The following is a 19,532-nucleotide window of genomic DNA, read 5'->3' as shown; positions in this document are numbered from 1 at the left end:
ACATAGAGGAAAAAGGAAAAAAGGCCCTTGCAACCAGCATCTTCCATTTTATAATGCAGTACCAGTGAGCTAGTGTGGATGACCCTGCTGTCATTTTACCCTATAATTTGCAGCATACACATATGGACATACCTGTATAATAAATATAGCTATGGTCTATACTATTGTCTACGATGAAAGAACAATTTGTGAAGAGAATCACTTGGCTTGTCCATCAAATAGTTAATTTCACACAAGATTACTGGAATAAACCTTGCTGAAGTAGTTTTTGTTTAAACCATATACAGCACATATGGCCTGGCCCTTCCTATTATTTTTACTAGTTATCCATATACCGGTATTTTAGCTAAAACATCCAGTGTCCTATCCAATATTACGCTTTTTTTCCCCATAGTGCTTCAGGCAGCAGTTATTTAAGATATGGCCACTCTGTTAAGAAAGTAATCTGACCATACTGTACCTTAGTCCATAAATGTGAGTGTACCATACACCTTTAGGGTCTATTCACATGTATAGTATTCTGCGTAGATCTGATGTGCAGATTTGATGCGCAGGATTTGATGCTGTGTTCAGTCATTTAGTTTACATTGAAATCTGCAGCAGAAAATCCTGCGCATCAAATCTGCACAGAATACTGTACGTGTGAATAGATTCTTAGAGATCCTAATACTTAATGTAATGTCTCTTTATATCTGTACCTCTGCATAATAAATAAATAATGCACATCATTACTATAATGAATGCATAACAGAGCTCTCTTCACCTAGTAAGCCTATGACTGATAACATGCAAAACATGTTTTATATACAACCTACACATGTAAATAATCACATCCTATACCTTTACACGTAATCCCACCTTTATGCAGTTACTGTGATACACACCCTATATTTTCATTGCTGTCTTGCTGCAGCATCTGGGATGCACATCTTCACTTCTTATTACATTGCCATGTATGTATAATACAATATATGTGCACAACAGCTAGATATTATCATATTAGTTACATAATGCCCTGCATAGCAGTAGTAGTAGACCACAGGCCATAGGCTCTTTCCCAAACTTTAAGGAAAAAGAAACAAAAAAATTCAGAGGACAGTGCCTCGTATAATTCTGTGGATCCAAGCGGCTGTCTGTGAGGGTCTGTGATGGGACTTTCACCTGGATGTAGCCTTGAAGTTATAGCCTTGAGGTTGGGGTACTACTTGCAAGCCGTCTGGGATTCGACCGGTGCCAGCTACATGGGACCCGGTATAGGAATATGCAGAGAAAAAAAGGATTAAAGGCTATCCCCACTAAGCGCTATCTCCAGATGAAGGAATAAAAGATGAGGAGAATCCTCTTACTTCACCCTTCCTCATCTGTACCACACTTCCTCATCTGCAACTGAGGAAGGGTGGTACAACACCCGAAACGTGTCTTGCTTTGATGTTGTCTGTTATTTTATTTTTGTTTATTTTATAAATATGTTTCTAGTGAAGTAAGAGGATTCTCCTCATCTTTTATTCCTTCATCTGGAGATAGCGCCTAGTGGGGATAGCCTTTTATCCTTTATTTCTCTTCACATTCCCAAACTTGTCTCTAACTCTTGTTACACTGCAAGCCCTTGTCCTGCTGGTAGGACTTAATTGGCAACTGTGAGTTACCATTCTACTTGTCAAAGGTCATCTCAGACACATCCTCTTGACAAATGAGATGGGGGCACAGAATGAGCCTAAAACTATGTATGGGGGCACAGAGGGGGTCTACAACTTTATATACAGTAAGTCAAACCCTGTAACAAGGAAGTGTGCCATACTGTGGCACTTGAGCACCTTGGCACTGCATTTGAGTGAAAAAATAAAAACACAATTTCATAAGTTCTGCAACCACCATTAGCTGCAGCGCTGACAGATTCCCTACCTGACATATAAATTGTTCCCCACCTGTGGCAGTGTAGCAAGGAAAGGGTGTGTTTCCCTTGCTAACTCTGGAGAATGCTCCACCTGTGGCCTGATTAATGAGGAATCAGGAAGGGAAAGTGTGTTTAAAAGGAAAGAAAACAGAATAGTTGGGGCTCTCCCTTGGAAACAGTATGCTGCCTGTTAGAGGGGGAGACACACAGACCCTGTTTAGGTAACACGCAGAAGGCGCTGTGAGTGGTCCAAGAAGTGGTGTGAACTGTGAGTAACAGGTTGCAGGAGTCATATGTTTAACTGGCTGAGGGTAGCTCTCCAGTTCATAGTCAGGGCATGCTGATATGTATAGTCAGTGACCAGATGGTCTAGGACTTTATTTTGTTCCTGTTTATGTTTTGTTTTACCTGCACCCTGTGGAAATAAAGCTGGCGAGGAGCCAGACTTGAATGCGGAACTGTGGTCTGTGGTGTTATTGTGAGGAACGTGTCCCGTGGCAAGTGATCAGGACGATCCCAGAGCTAATCCCCAAGACGGTTCGTCACACACCATAGAAGTTATTTTATACAGTACCCACTATGTAGAAAGAAGTGTACTAGGAAAGGACTTTCTACAGGTTTCATATAGGAGACTTTAACTGTATGGAGCCAGCAATACAGCATCTCCAACTCAGCTCTATTATTTTCTTCAGCTATTTGTACAATTGTGTTACTACAAAGAAAATAATACACTGTACTTCCTGTGCAGCATAGAGTTGCAGACACCATTACACAGTTGTTGGGACCACTATTTGTATTCACAGTACAGGTGTGAGATTTGTAGACAGGGCTTGGGGCTGTAAGTCGAGCCCTGTGCTGAGGAGCTGTGCCATGCTGGGATACTTGAGCACTAGTGTTGCTCGCGAATATTCGCAATTCGAATTTTATTCGCGAATATCGCATATTCCCGAATATTCGTGAATATAGCACTATATATTCGTAATTACGAATATTCGTTTTTTTTTTCACAGTACACATCACAGTTATCACCCCTCTCTGCTTCCAGCTTGTGTGGTGTAAAGAAGGCTCTAATACTACTGTGTGAGACTGGCGTGCGAATTTTCGCATATGCGAAAATTTGCATATGCAAATTTTTGGTTATGCTAATTTTTGCATATGTTAATTTTTGCATATGCTAATTTTCGCATACGCGAATTTAGCGAATATATGACATATATGCGTCCATATATTCGCGAAATATCGCGAATTCGAATATGGCCTATGCCGCTCAACACTATTGAGCACCTTGGCACTGCATCCTTGACATTTAAGCTGACAGATACTTACCTGGCATATAAATTGTTCCCCACCATAGCAGTTATTTCCTACAGTACCCACTATGTAGAAAGAAGGCTACCAAGGAAGGACCTTACCCTCTCCTCAGCCAGGTCCTTTCTTGGTAGACTCATTTACAGCTTTTTACTTTGTAGGAAAGCACCATGGGCTACAGTATGCAAAGAACAGAAGAAGGAATGGGCACTGTACTGCACCACGGTGAGATGATAGCAAAACCAGAAGGATACCAGTAAAAAATGTCCTATCTCTGAGGTGCTAGGTAGGTATATATGAAAGGAAAATTCCAATTAACTAGTCCTCAATACAGTAGAAAGAAAAACCACCTGCACTCATCAGTATGGTTATATCAGTAGACAGACTTTATTCGTCCTATTACATCTGATACAGGCTGGTTTGTGTCAATGACACATCTATCAGATGTAATAGGACGTATAAAGTCTGTCTACTGATATCATCACACTGGTGAGTGCAGGTGGTTTTTCTTTCTTCTGTATTGAGGACACCAAGGGCTACAGTATTTGTGTAATGTGACTACTCTAATGCAGTGTGAAAAATGCATACATAAGTAAACAACTTTTTTGGGGGATTGCTGCATCTGTGCCTCTGACGTTTACCAGAAACATGATGTGAATACAATGTAACTTGCTGAACTAGACTTCCCTCACTGCTTTGTCTGCATCAGGAAAATAAGAACATAACACTCTGCCCCAATTCCCACCCTATGGGTAAGTACCTGTGTTTTCAACAATATTTCTACAAGATTGTTTCAGAACATGCAAAGAAACTTGGAGACTGACAACACTAAGGACCAGTCTATTTCCTGTTTATTATTATCACTTATTTCTAGATTTAGTATTGCTTTATTTAGTGTTAGGTACAGGCTGTAGATAGAGCCTCTAACAGAACATTCTGCTTCTTTCCCTTCTATTGTTTCCTCACTCCTTTGTAACAAAATATCAGATAGAATTCTATTATACAGTGGGACAAATAAGTATTTAGTCAGTCACAAATTGTGCAAGTTCTCCCACTTAAAAAGATGAGAGAGGCCTGTAATTTTCATCATAGGTATACCTCATCTATGAGAGACATAATGAGAAAAAAATCCATAAAATCACATAGATTTTTAAAGAATTTATTTGCAAATTAAGGTGGAAAATAAGTATTTGGTCAATAACAAAAGTTCATCTCAATACTTTGTTACATACCATTTGTTGGCAATGACAGAGGTCAACAAACATTTTCTGTAAGTCTTCACAAGGTTTTCACACACTGTTGCTGGTATTGTGGCCCATTCCTCCATGAAGATCTCCTCTAGAGCAGTGATGTTTTGGGGCTGTCGCTGGGCAACATGGACTTTCAACTTCCTCCAAAGGTTATCTATGAGGTTGAGATCTGGAGACTGGCTAGCCACTCCAGGACATTGAAATGCTTCTTACGAAGCCACTCCTTCATTGCCTGGGCGGTGTGTTTGGGATCATTGTCATTCTGAAAGACCAAGCCATGTTTCATCTTCAATGCCTTTGCTGATGGAAGGAGGTTTTCACTCAAAATCTCACGATACATGGCCCCATTCATTCTTTCCTTTACACGGGTCAGTCAACCTGGTCCCTTTGCTGAAATACAGCCCTAAAGCATGATGTTTCCACCCCCATGCTTCACAGTAGGTATGGTATTCTTTGGATGCAACTTAGCATTCTTTCTCCTTCAAACAAGACGAGTAGAGTTTTTACCAAAAAGTTCTACTTTGGTTTCATCTGACCATATGACAGTCTCCCAATCCTATTCCAGATCATCCAAATGACAGGCCCAGACACGTACTGGCTTAAGCAGGGGGACACGTCTGGCACTGCATGATTTGAGTCCCTGGCAGCGTAGTGTGTTACTGATGGTAACCTTTGTTATTTTGGTCCCAGCTCTCTGCAGGTCATTCACTAGGTCCCCCGTGTGGTTCTGGGATTTTTACTCACGGTTCTTGTGATCATTTTGACACCACAGGGTGAGATTTTGCCTGGAGCCCCAGATCGAGGCAGACATTCAGTGGTCTTGTATGTCTTCCATTTTCTAATAATTGCTCCCACAGTTGATTTCTTCACACCAAGCTGCTTGCCTATTGCAGATTCAGTCTTCCCAGCCTGGTGCAGGTCTACAATTTTGTTTCTGGTGTCCTTCAACAGCTCTTTGGTCTTGACCATAGTGGAGTTTGGAGCGTGACTGTTTGAGGTTGTGGACAGGTGTCTTTCATTCTGATAACAAGTTCAAACAGGTGCCATTATTACAGGTAAGAGTGTAGGACAGAGGAGACTCTTAAAGAAGAAGTTACAGGTCTGTGAGAGCCAGAAATCTTGTTTGTTTGTAGGTGACCAAATACTACTTTTCCACCATAATTTGCTAATAAATTCTTTAAAAATCAGACAATGTGATTTTATGGATTTTTCTCATTATGTCTCTAATATTTGAAGGTATACCTATGATGAAAATTACAGGCCTCTCTCATCTTTTTAAGTGGGAGAACTTGCACAATTAATGGCTGACTAAATACTTTTTTGCCCCACTGTAAGATGATTGCAAGACGAATACTATTTTCATATTGACCAGCCTCTGTTATTCTTAAAATACATGACCACGTAATAACAAGATAACCTTTATATCTATATCTATCTATCTATCTATCTATCTATTGTGGCAGTGTGGCAAGGAAAGGGTGTATTTCCCTTGCTAACTCAGGAGAATGGTCCACCTGTGGCCTGATTAATGAGGCATCAGGAAGGGAAAGTGTGTTTAAAAGGAAAGGAAACAGAATAGTTGGGGCTCTCCCTGGGAAACAGTATGCTGGCTGTTAGAGGGGGAGACACACAGACCCTGTTTAGGTAACACGCAGAAGGCGCTGCGAGTGGTCCAAGTTCAGGTGTGAACTGGTAGCAAAATAGGTTGCAGGTGGCACAGGTTTTTTTACTGGATGAGGGAAGCTCACCAGTTGATAGACAGGGCATGCTTACATGTATAGTGAGTGACCAGACGGTCTAGGACTTTATTTTTGTTCCTGTTTATGTTTTGTTTTACCTGCAACCTGTGGAAATAAAGTCTGGTGAGGAGCCAGACTTGTATGAGGAACTGTGGTCTGTGGTATTATTGTGAGGAACGTGTCCCGTGGCAAGTGACCAGGACGATCCCAGAGCTAATCCGCAAGACGGTTCGTCACACTATCTATCTATCTATATATATATATATATATATATATATATATATATATATAGATGCAAATCATAAAATGTTGCAGTATCTTGTAATACCTTTTTTATTGGACTAACAGAATTTTGTCAGAATTTTCGGGATTCCTCCCTTTATCAAGTCCAAAGCAAATCCCGAAGGCTTTGCATCTGCATCACTGGACTAATACAGCTACTCAAATTTACCATACATATATATATATATATATATATATATAAACACATTATATAAACCTATGGACATTAACAATAAATGCCTGTACCTTAAATAATCTTAGACAAAAGGTTTATCAAAATCAGTGTAAAAGGAAAATGGAATAGTTAGGGCTAAAATCTTAGGGGCCCTATGGAAAATGAAAACAATAATTTGATTGTTAGTTATAGTGAGACTCCCTTTAGACTCTTGCTCCCTGCTGTTAGAGGTGTACATCAGGCTATGATGTAATCCCCTTGTTAAAGCATAGGCATACGTTGGCATATATTGCTAATACTCTCCCACCGTAAAATAATTTATACCATGTTATATTATTACTGTATGCTTTTGTAGCGTTAGCCCACTATGCTTTTCTATGACGCATCAAAAGGTGAAAAATATATGGTAACAAGTGTGTAAGGAATTAAAATCTGAATGGGGAACTTCTGGGAAAAAAGACCTGCAGATATGAGACACTTACCTGATTATTTCCACCAGGTAATTAAGGTTGGAGTTTGGTACCTCTGGTTCAAGCATGGTCCTTCTACTCAAAACAGCATTGCAGGAAGGGTACATAGTGCTGGGTAGGTATAATGCTACAAAAGGTCAAAGATTGAGGACTGCATACACCACTGAACCTCATAGAATTGCGCGAAAGTCCAGAGAAGCAACACTCTATAATCTTGGCTTTGATGTATCACTATTTCCATATTTCCATATTATCTAAGCACGGGTAAATCTAGCTCTGCTATAGAAAGGTACCTGTATGTATGTATATATATATATATATATATATATATATATATATATATATATATATATATATATATTGTGACACTGTGGCAAGGAAAGGGTGTATTTCCCCAGCTAACCCTGGAGAAACCTCCACCTGTGGCTTAATTAATGAGGTAGCAGAAAGGGGAAGTGTGTTTAAAAGGAAGTCAGACAGAATTTTTGGGGCTCTCCCCAGAAGACAGCAAGGTGGCTGAGGGGGAGGTAGGGCTCCTGGTGAGGAACACACAGCACGAGCTGTCAGTGGCCCCAAGTGTGGACGAGAAAATAATGTACCAAAAGATCACCGTGGTGATCCACTAATTCCCTAAATTTACCATATATTAAGAAAAATTTTATTGTTTCATATTAGTTCACACACAAAAAAGATTAAAAAATCAGGGTGTCTCTCTTTCCAGAAATATTGGGTGTAAAGAGTACTGCCAGGACTCAATAGTGTTGCAGTATGCACCTGCAGTGTGCCATACTGAGGGAAAGGACACCACTGTGTTTTAAAATCAGATTCTAGCCCCCCTCGACATGTTTCGCCGTACACACGGCTTTGTCAAGAGGTAGCAGGGCTACTAGCCTCCATATATTGGTCTAATATGGATCATAAGTGTGGACGAGACAAACAGCAAAAGGTTGCAAACACTGTGTGTGAACAGTGAGTAGAAGGTTGCAAGAGGCATAAGTTTAATCGGCCGGGAAAAGCCCACCAGTGGATAGTCAGAGCTTGCTGGATTGTTTAGTTAGTGACTAGACAGTCTAGGGTTTTGTTTGTTCCTGTCTTATGTTTTTATTTATCCTGCAATCTGTCTAATAAAGCTGGTGAGGGGCCGGACTTGCATAAAGTACTGTTGTTTGCCTGCTGATTGAAGTGGAAACGTGGCGGTGTCAAGGACGATCCCATAGCTATCTCCAGGGAGAAATCCTTACAATATATAAATATAAATATATATATATATATATATATATATATATATATATACATTTATGTATACATATAATGAGACAGTAACAGGAATGGTGTTGGCTATCACTATAGTTCCCCTAAGCTCCCAAGGTTACTCAAGTGTATCTCATCTAAAGAAATCGAGAAAATAGGGGCTTTTCATACTGCAGAATCTCCACCCAGAGATATTTCAGGTTGGAGGTCCTGTCTGAACGCCCATCAACAAAATCCTTTGGCACTAGGTTTACTCCGACCTGTACCATCACCATTAACAGCAATGGTGTTCACACGTAATTCCACTGAAAGAATGAACATGTTCATTCTTTTGGTGTGTTAATTTCCACAGCTGAGATTTCTTCCCCTAAAATTACACTGTGTGAATGGGTCAGCAAAAGACCCATTCACACCAATGCTAGGGAGCGACTTTGATAAGTCCTTTTATTGGGCCTGGATACTTATGGGATTTGAGCATTTTATCCCCTTGGGCCCCTACAGGTTTTCAGAATAACCCAGATCAGCACACATGCTGAAGAAAGCTCATCACTGGGCTTTTAGACTAGGGGAGAGTCAGTCAGTGAGTATGGCTGTGAGGAACCCGGTTTAAAGGGGTACTCTGGTGGAAACCATTGTTTTTAAATTAACTGGTGCCAGAAAGTTAAATAGATTTGTAAATTAAATTCTTTTCTTTTTGAATTTCTTTTTTGTCTTGTCAACAGTGCTCTCTGCTCACACCTGATGCCCGTATCAGGAACTGTCCAGAGCACGATAAAATCCCCATTGCAAATCTATGCTGCTCTGGACAGTTCCTGATACGGACAGAGGTGTCAGCAGAGAGCACTGTGGACAAGACAAAAAATAAATTCAAAAAGAAAAGAAGGGTAAAACTGGAAGGGTAAAGATTTTAAAAATTTACAAATCTGTTTAACTTTCTGGCACCAGTTGATTTAAAAAAAATGTTTTCCACTGGAGCACCCCTTTAAACATTATTTATCTGTCTCTGACTGCTATTGTGCCGCTATCTGGAACGAAACGTAAAATTACTACATATGACTATACTATATACCCCTAAATAATAGTCATACAGATACCAAATATTATGACTATACAAGGAGCTGATATTATCACCATATATATTACAATCATGCTGATACTAACCATATCCTGTATACTGAGACCAATATTACCAATAATACCAGTATACAAGAAGGAAATATTATCACCATTCATATTACCATCACACTATTACTGACCAAATCATGTATACTGAGACCAATATTACCAATAATACCAGCATACAAGGAGGAATATTATCACCATACATATTATCATGATACTGTTACTGACCAAATTATGTATACTGAGACCAATATTACTAATAATACCAGTACACAAGGAGAAATATTATCACAATACATATTACCAAATCCTGTATACTGACCAATATTACCAATAATTCCAATATACAAGGAGGAATATTATCACCATACATATTACCATCATACTGTTACTGATTAAATTCTGTATTGTGAAACCAATATTACCAATAATACCAATATACAAGGAGGAATATTATCAATTTATCACCATACATATTTCCATCATATTGTTACTGACGAAATCCTGTATACTGAGACCAATATTACCAATAATTCCAGTATACAAGGAGGAATATTATCACCATACATATTACCATCATACTGTTGATGACCAAACCCTGAAATCAATATTAGCAATAATAATGGTATACTAAGTACAAATTATACCACCACATCATGACCACACAATAACTAAATAATATTACCATACTGTAACCACTATACAAAGACCAACATTAAAAATAATACCAGCGCACCAGGAACACACTATACATCACACAGTGACTGACTAATGTACTGCACTGTTACTGAAAGAAACCACTGTACACAGACCAGTACTCCTTCCATCATACAGTGCCCATATAAAGGTAGATACCAGCTCTACACAGGATTTGTATATCAAATAGGTGGTTACAGTTATGTCCAGTGACTCAGAGGGGACATCTTCCATTTGCATTTTTTTCTGCATCCAGCTCAGACTGTCACAACATTCTTCACTCTTTAGCATCTGCAGGGCAATGATCTTAGACTCTGAATCTTTCCAGCACTCTCTCCACCTCTACATAATCTTCCTATCTATACTCCCCCCCCCCCCTTCTTGTGGGGAGGTATGTAAGGTAAGGTATTTAGCACCACCCCAACCCACCCCCCAGTAGGTAAGTATGTCCTATGTCCCTAGGTAGCCCCCTGTCCAGTTGCCAGGTATGTTATTAGGTAAGTATTCCCTTCCCCCTCAGTAGGTAGACACCCTGTTGTGTCACAGTAAGTAAAATATAAAAAGAAAAACTTCTCTCCTCTCCCACATAGTGATCTCCTGCTCAGTACATACGAATCCCTCCTTCCTTCTCCACATTGACTAGTGGCGTCATCAGCGCCTGCACTGCATCATGCGCCGATGTCTTATACAGAGGCATACAGTATAAATAAATCTATTATGTGGGATATACATTATGTTACACTGAGATCCTATATTATGGGTAATGTATGCCAATTCATTAATTCTATAAGGGGCATTTCATACCTATAACCATATGAACTCCTAATGTTTATACAAAGGACAAAAAATATTTCACTTTAAAACATTTTATAGTTTTATTAATTTAGCTTTATTTTAAATTATATTATTTTTTTGCATCTTTCAGGTTCAGTCATAGGCAAAATACTGCTACAAAAATAGGAGTGGAGTGCATGCTCTGAAAAGGGGCAGAAAGCATGAGGCAACGGGCACAAGGCAATTTAAGGAGATAAATAGGCGATAGTTTAAAGCAAGGGTTCAGGCAATATGGCAAGACATACAGAAGTCAATAAGATGCATGGCGAGAGGGGAAGCACTGGAAAAGGATCTGAAAAAAGGAGTGATGCAGGCAAGGGGAGAGCATATCCATGGTGCATGGATTTTGAGGCTGTTGAAGGAATGAGTTAGGTGCAAAATTCTACCGCAATGAAAAATAAACGCTGCAAAAATACTGAACAGGATCATCACATTCCTTGAAAGCATACTTAATAGGAAGAGAAGAGGAAGAAATGCAGAAAACAGTACAGAAGAAAGGAACACAATTGGTAGAAGAGTTTCAACAGTCATAGTCCATTTTTTTTTTTTTATATCAGGATTGATGGAACTACTAATATTCAAGCTGGCGACACAATCAAAGGTTTTCATCAGGCAATTTGTTCAACATGTGCCAAGCGTGTGGCTTTGTGCCATGTGTGACCTCAACTAGTATGATCAAAATCTGACCACTGTCTAGAAGAATAAAAAAATAGTCTAGCTTATGGCCACACTAACACATATGAATGGGGACTGATCATCCAGGTGACAAATTTGCAGTGCTCTACCCCTAAACTGGATTTCTGCAATTGGTTTTATCAGTTGTGTGACCTTTTTGACAGAAACAGTTGGTGGGGTAAAAAGTCAGATCTAGATGTGTTGCCAGCAAAAGAGAAAGATGACGAGGTTGTAACAGTATGAGACAAAAGGTTACGATGGGAGACAAGAGAAAGGAAGAGAGAAAAGCCCTTTTCATGTAAACATTAGGGGTAGAGAGGTAGAGAAGGAGAGACAGATAGGAGAGACTTTGTGAGAGAGTGTTGTGAAAGAACACTTTTTCATCTCATGTCAGAAAATACGAGATGAGGAATGCGAGCGAAACATCAAGAAACAGCACGACAGCCACCACAAGAGGGTCAGCATCCTGGAGGACAAGAGGAAGATTAATATCAGAGAGAGAAACATAAAGAGAAAAGTATACACAGATGGAGAAAAAGCAGAAAGAGAGCGCAATAAACACAACAAATCTCAGATCCACTGGAAATCTCACCATTTGCATACGAGGTTTTGGGGGGGACTCATGTGCCCCCTCTGTAGCCACTGGTTCTTCCATGCATTCTATGCTGGGTGAAGGGTTATTAAGTTCTTTTTCAGGCATGGATTCAGTGGTTTCTTGTTCCACTGGGTTATCAGCAACATGTGCTGGGGTTCCCAACTGGGAAGGAGAATCTTCTTCCTGGATGGGGGGGCATGGAGTCCCGTCTCTAAGATGGCTGCATAACAGACCAGGGGGAGTGTCAGGGTGGCTGGGAGGCAAGCTTGGTTCTGGGGTTTGGTCAGACAAAGGTGTTCCGTCATTACACATTTCAGGGGGACACTGCCTAAGCCAAGGCATATCGCCTTCAACACTGTGCTCCTCTTCATCCTGTACACATTGTGAGCCTGTGAAGACAAAGACATGTTTTAAGTAATAAAAATAAATCAAATATTCCCTTGTCAACATATATATACACACATATGTAGTGCTCCTGGTATCTTCCCATTATGAAGAATATCCAACTTTGAAAATGCAGATATGAAAGTTTGTAATAGTATTTCTAAGACAATTATCTACTAAGTCGAATGGATGTCTCTAGTGATCCCCATATTTCTCTAGGTTAAATTTCATACACTTTCAATGTTTGCTCAGCTGAACTTACCAGACTGGAACCTTTATACGCACTGATTTATAAACATGGCCAAGGGGAACTGGTCCATTTACAACCTTTCCTAGCTAGTGCGTCCAAATATTTTCTGTGTGCATGCAAGTGTATTTCACTTGATTATGTGCTCACTTGGTGTCTCCAGCAGTTCCTCCAGGTCATGAGAGAGGATTCGAGCAGTACGAGATGCTTCCAGTGCCTGTTGTGCAGCTACAGAAGCAGAATCAGCTTGAAGATGAGCATCAGCAGCACTGACAAGCAAAAGACACATAAAGAAACACATCAGGAGGGAAGATTAAAAGACGATCAAAGACTGATTTACTCTGACAGTACTCAGTGTGTGCTTTTATATTCATGTAGAATATGAAACAGTAAATGGGAAAAATGGTATTGTCCAATTTTTATGCATATAGCTGAAACCCTGCATTTATAAACCCCACAAACCTCCATCTAGGATTGTTATATCCCATTACCCAATCAAACAACACAAGTGCTATATCTAAGTAACAACTGTTCTTTCCCTCAACTTCACTTATAGCTTATTCTTCTAGACAAGGGCATGCATACCATAGGCACAGACCATTATGTTCATTCTTTTATCGGAAATAAATTTCAGATGCTAAATTTTCTGCCATGAAATTCTGCAGGGTGCATGATGCGCCAGAATCCAATTAAAAACAATGGGAGGCTGCTGCACCAGAATTTCTGAGCTCAATTTTTATAGTGTTAATGGGCCTTGAGTCTATGCTTGGTTTAAGACTTAAGGATGTATTACCCTACCCAACTCCTGCCTGATACTATTACATAGCTCGGTATCAGACGGGAAGGGTTACACCAACATTTACTGGAACATTTGCACAGCCCTTTATTTTTGTCATTCATTGGCCACACATGTTACACAGGAAGATGTGTGGCCGACAAAGAATGATTTTTAATCAAGCTGGCCTTATTATAAGGGTGATTATTGGTCTGTCTGGCCCATGATCTCATTGTTTAATATGACCCTTAATGATCAGAATGAAAAATTCAAGGATTATATTTAAAGTGACACTTCTTGTTCTACCAAACCACTGATAAGGGTTCAAGAAACCTCAGGGTATATGTTGTTTATATACACTATAGCAATAGCAATATTTACAATATTTATAGCAATATTTACACTACCTGCCTAGTGCCATGGCTACCATAAAGCTGTCCACCAGACAAACAAAACTTCTCCCCAATTATTGATCATCAGATTATCAGTATAATTTTTCTAACCGATGTTTGGCAGAGGTTGGATAAGCCATTTCATTAAAATAGATACCCAGTGACAATAGTATTAACCCCTTAATGACCACGGTCTGGCTCCCATAATGTGAAGCGCGCTCAGAAGCTGAGTGCGCTTCATATCTGCTGGGTTCCGGTTGCTATCAGCAACCAGGATCTGCGGCTAATACTGGCCGATTGGGCTGATGTCTGGTATTAACCCATTAGATGCCGCGATCAAAGTTGATTGCGGCATCTAAAAAAATCTGAAATCAATGCCGGTTAGCGAAGCGGAGCTGTTTGGGACTGCTGCAGTAAAATCGCGGCATTCCGAACAGCTGAAAGGACAGCGGGAGGCGCAGTCCAATCATCATTTGATTGCTCCAAGACTGAAATCTAGGCTGGAGCAATCGAGCACAGATTACACTGATCAATGCTATGCTATGGCATAGCATTGAACAGTGTATGCAATCAAAGGATTGCAAGTAAAAGTCCCCTATGGGGGCTAAAAAAAAAAGTGTAAAAATAGTAAAAAATAAAAATAAAAAAAAGTGAATAAATGTGATTTAACCCCTTCCTAAATAAAAGTTTCCCATAAAAAAAATATGTTAACAAAAATAAAAATATGCATATGTGGTATCGCCACGTGTGTAAATGTCCGAACTATAAAAATTATAATAAATAAACCACACCGTCAATAGCATACACGTAAAAAAAAAATCCAAAGTCCAAAATTGCGTATTTTTGGTCACTTTATATACCCTGAAAAAATTTATAAAAAGTGATCAAAAAGTCTGATCAAAACAATCATGGTATTGATAAAAACTTCAGATCACGGCGCAAAAATTGAGCCCTCACACCATTCTGTATACGGAAAAATAAAAAGTTATAGGGGCCAGAAGAGGACTATTTTAAACATTTTAATTTTGGTGCATGTAGTTATAATTTTTTTTAAAAGTAGTAAAATAAAAAAAACTATATCAATTGGGTATCCTTGTAACAGTATGGACCTACAGAATAAATACCGTATTTATCGGGGTATACCACGCACCGGCCTATAACACGCACCCTCATTTTAACAAGGATATTTGGGTAAAAAAAGTTTTTTACCCAAATATCCATGGTAAAATGAGAGTGCGTGTGTGTGTTTTCCCACGATACACCCCCAGGAAAGGCAGCGGGAGAGAGGCCGTCGCTGCCCGCTTCTCTCCCCCTGCCTTTCCTGGGGTCTAGAGCCCTGCTGCCCCGGCTTCTCTCCCGCTGGCTATCGGCGCCGCTGCCCGTTCTCTCCCCCTGACTATCGGTGCCGGCGCGGACCCGACCCCGGCAACAGGTAATTATGCAACCGGGGATGGGGGGGAGGCAGCGGCGCCGGCAATGGGTGCCGCTGCCCCTTCTCTCTCCCTGGCTGTCGGCGCCGCTGCCCCATTGCCGGCGCCGCTTCTCTCCCCCTGGCTATCGGCGCCAGCAATGGGGCGCCGGCACCGATAGTCAGGGGGAGAGAACGGGCAGCGGCGCCGATAGCCAGGGGGAGAGAAGGGCCGGCAGGGGTAGAGAATCCGGCAGCGCTGGCGGTCTCTGCACCTGCAAAGCCGCTGCAGTTCATTGATTTAAAGCGCCCGCTTTAAATCATTGAACTGCAGTGGCTTATCGGCGTATAACACGCAGGTAGACTTTAGGCTAAAAATTTTTGCCTAAAAAGTGCGTGTTATATGCCGATAAATACGGTATATGGAGTAATTTTTACTGAAAAGTTCACTGTGTAGAATCAGAAGCCCCCAAATGTTACAAAATGTTTTTTTATTTTATTTTTTTCAATTTTGCTCCACAAATATATTTTTTCTGGTTTCGCCGTAAATGTTGTGGTGAAATGATTGATGGCATTACAAAGTACAATTGGTGGTGCAAAAAATAAGCCCTAATATGAGTCTGTAGGTGCAAAATTGAAAGCGTTATGATTTTTAGAAGGTGATGAGGAAAAAATGAAAGTGCAAAAATGGAAAAACCTGTGGTCCTTAAGGGGTTAAGAATGGTATATAAAGGAGTTTATGACCTGACAAAGAGGAGGTCATGCCCCTAGAAACGCGTCGTCAATTTTGGTACCTGTTTTACACTGTGCTTTTATGCAATAAAAGAACAATCTTTTGTTTTATCTACCGCTTCCCCTCCTTTGTGACGGAGAGAAGCTATCCATCCTACCGGAGAAGAGCGCCGATTGCACCAGTTTTGAGCCCACAATCCACGGCCACCTTCTTTCTACATTCTCCAGGACTATAACATAGATAGAATATCTATAGGATAGCCCCAGAAAATGTGATCTCTTAGGTCTGAACTGGATCAGAACAATGAAAAGCCATCGGCACTTGCATCATTGTATACATAGACAACATGGCTCCTCAACCACCCTACAGGCTTATCCCCATTTAAATGTATTCTTAGATTTCTATGTTCCATCATTTCTTCAGTAGCTTCTTTCCCTTCAATGTGTCAAGTGTAGGACTGTTCAGTAAGTGATTTCATTATACTGTCAATAAAATACAAATATAAAAAAAAGAGTAGATAACACCATAATGCTTTTCCAGGTAATTTATGCTTGCTTGCAATTTGCTCCTGGCTAAATGTAAAATAAAAGGGAGAACAATATCCTTTCAGTATCTTGGAGTCTTGCCAGCAGCACTTGGACAAGCAAGTTATCCTTGTAAAATATATAAATCATTGCAGATATGGTGATGAGCTGTGAGAATATATGTTAAATAACATAACAGTATGTGCAAGAAGTAACAAATAACATGGCCTAGTAAATATCCATAATGGAATACAGTAATCCAATTTAAATGTTTATTCCATTGGAGACAACCGCTGTTCATTGAAGTCTTTATATTTATGTTATGCCAGATACAGATTGGCATCTATAATTATTGTTATATGGTAGCAAACAGAGAATTTGCTGGACAATACATTTTGGCGGGCGTCTGAAAATTCGCATTTGCGAATGCGCATTTTCGTGCATATTGATTCCTCCCTTCTTTTAGCTCTTTTATCACGCGATATTGCACATGCAAATTATATGGTGAATGCGCATACGAATTTTATGGCACATAGTAAAAAAAGGCCGCGAATATTGCGAATTTTGCGAATATATGACGAATATTCGTCCATATATTCGCGAAATATTGTGAATTCGAATATGGCCTATGCCGCTCAACACTATTTTTGAGCCAAAGCCATAGGATGTGTTCAAAAAGAATGGGAAATATGAATAAAATACTTATACTTCTCCTTCCTGCTGGATTCACCTCTGACGGTGGCTCAAAAACTGCCAGAGAAAAACCTGTGTGGAAAACAAGTCTTAAAATGAGTGCACATAAAACTTACATGCATGTGTCCCACTCAAATAACAATTGTGTAATTAAAAGGATTGTCTAAGATTAGATCAATAGAAACAGCCCCATTCCTGGTTATAGACTATGGTTGGTATTGCAGCTTTAGACATAGACACACCCTAAGGACAAGAATAGCACTGTTTTAGAAAAAATTTTGCCATTTTGCTAATCTCAGACAACTCCCTTACTAAAACCAGAGATACAAATCTGATGGAGATCTTTTACACTTGATGAAATCATTTTGCTACAAACCTTAACTTCTAGTTATATTTTGTCTATAATCTATAAGTTTTTTAACATGTACAGAAAATTATATTTAATCTGCACAAAAGCTAAGTATGGAAAGACTAGCATAATGCCTTACGCATGTTTCCATTTAACATTTATCCACATTAATATTGAGAAATAACATAGATTGTAAATGATGTTCAATCTAAGTAATTGTATCTAGGCAGTTAGACATCTAAACCCTCACACATAGTGTATACGCATCGTATTTTATCCCGTGCAGCGGGAAATACACTGCATATTCTGCTATGAGCAGACACACAGGGCTACCTGGCGACAGCCCTGTGTGTGCAGTGAAGTTTGGAGGTGGGGCCAGCACACCAAGATGATTGTGACATCCTGGCCCCGCCTCTAAACCTCACTGCACACACAGGGCTGCCGCAGGTAGCCTTGTGTGTCTGCTCTTAGGAGAATACGCAGCATTTCCTGCTGTGCAGAACTGTGCGTGACCTTCCCCTAAAGGTATATTGTTAAGGACAAATACTGTAACAAAAACCACATAAAAACACACAGTTTCAATGGAGAATGTTAAAAAATGTGATTGAAAAACCATGCTAAAAAAGAAAGGACATCTTTTTTTTTTTTTTTTTTTTTTTTTTTTGCATGGAAGGTCACGTTGAAATCGTTGGGAGCTGCAATAAAAAAGAATGGAAAGCCAGCAAATTCCAAACTTATTTTGAGGTGGTTTCCTTTGAGTTGTTTTTGACCCTGTGAAAATACCCTAAAGCAGGTGATCCAGAATGTATGTTTTATATTGCTGTATGTTTTAAAATCCAGATGTAGCGGACATTAAAATAAATGTTTCTTACCACAACACACTGTACTATTTGCATAGTGCGGATGCTTAAGTGCAACAATTGAGAAGCAATTACTTCTTTATAAGATCTTGTAATAAAGCATCATTTAGATCTTAGAGTTAAAGGAGATATCTCATGCAAAAAATAGTTCTGCATGAGATATCTCCTTTAATAACAAATGCCCGGGCTGCCAAAATATAAAACAACAAATGAGACTCTGCTTCTCCCTCGGTGTCACGGTATCGCAGCTCCAGCCCTCTGCTGCGGTTTTCCTCCTGGTTACCCATGGTCAGCGATGTCCCTCCTCAGTTGCTGGGGCTTAATGTATCCCACTGCCGCTCAGCCTATAGCCAGCTGAGGCGAGACATCGTTGTGGCCGGCGACTAGCTGAGCCACAGTATGACGCGTTAACCATGGGGAATCAGAAAGAAGATGGCAGCGGAGGGATGGAGTGACGATACTGGGACACTGAGGAAGCACTGATAGGTGAGTCCCTTTAGTTGTTTTATATTCTGACTGCCCGCGCATAATGGCAGAAAATAGTTCTGCACAAGACTTCTCCTTTAAGATAGCTAATGGGTTTATGGTAACATCTTTAAGGGTCTAGGCAGTTAGGGGATGATGCTTGTAACCCTGGTGGTCAAGGTCCAAGAAGGAATTACTACCACAGTCCCCTAGGGTAGAATAGGGTTATAAACAGTATCCCTGGTAGTCTAGGTCAGAGATGGGATTAAAGGCACCATCGTGGGTGGTCTAAAAGTAAAAGGGAGCTAATGCGATTATGTCTACTAGTTTAGGGCAGAAGCAAGGTCAGTGTCAACATAGTGTACTAGGGCAGAAAAGTCCACAACTCTGTGTTCTAGTGAAATTAAATGA

The 19,532-nt window shown here is 40.0% G+C and overlaps 1 protein-coding gene across 2 annotated transcripts in view; it reads right to left on the bottom strand.

The window, feature by feature from the left end:
• Positions 1-11,043: 11,043 nt before the first annotated feature.
• JPH4 (junctophilin 4) overlaps positions 11,044-19,532 on the bottom strand; it is a 33,951-nt gene continuing 25,462 nt past the window's right edge. Inside the window, exons 4-6 of one of the 2 annotated variants that reach the window (XM_056526614.1) lie at positions 13,073-13,191; positions 12,289-12,680; positions 11,044-12,162 (exon numbers count right to left, since the gene is read on the bottom strand). In XM_056526614.1, coding sequence (XP_056382589.1) covers positions 12,082-12,162; positions 12,289-12,680; positions 13,073-13,191 — 592 coding nt within the window. In that variant the 3' untranslated portion in view covers positions 11,044-12,081. Of the gene's footprint in view, positions 12,163-12,288; positions 12,681-13,072; positions 13,192-15,749; positions 17,520-19,532 lie in introns of those variants that run through there. The other variant, XM_056526632.1, reaches the window with a different exon arrangement.

This window comes from Hyla sarda, chromosome 1 (genome assembly GCF_029499605.1).
Source record: "Hyla sarda isolate aHylSar1 chromosome 1, aHylSar1.hap1, whole genome shotgun sequence".
In the NCBI taxonomy this organism is placed as follows: Eukaryota; Metazoa; Chordata; class Amphibia; order Anura; family Hylidae; genus Hyla; species Hyla sarda.
This window is presented reverse-complemented; position numbering and strand designations above follow the sequence as displayed.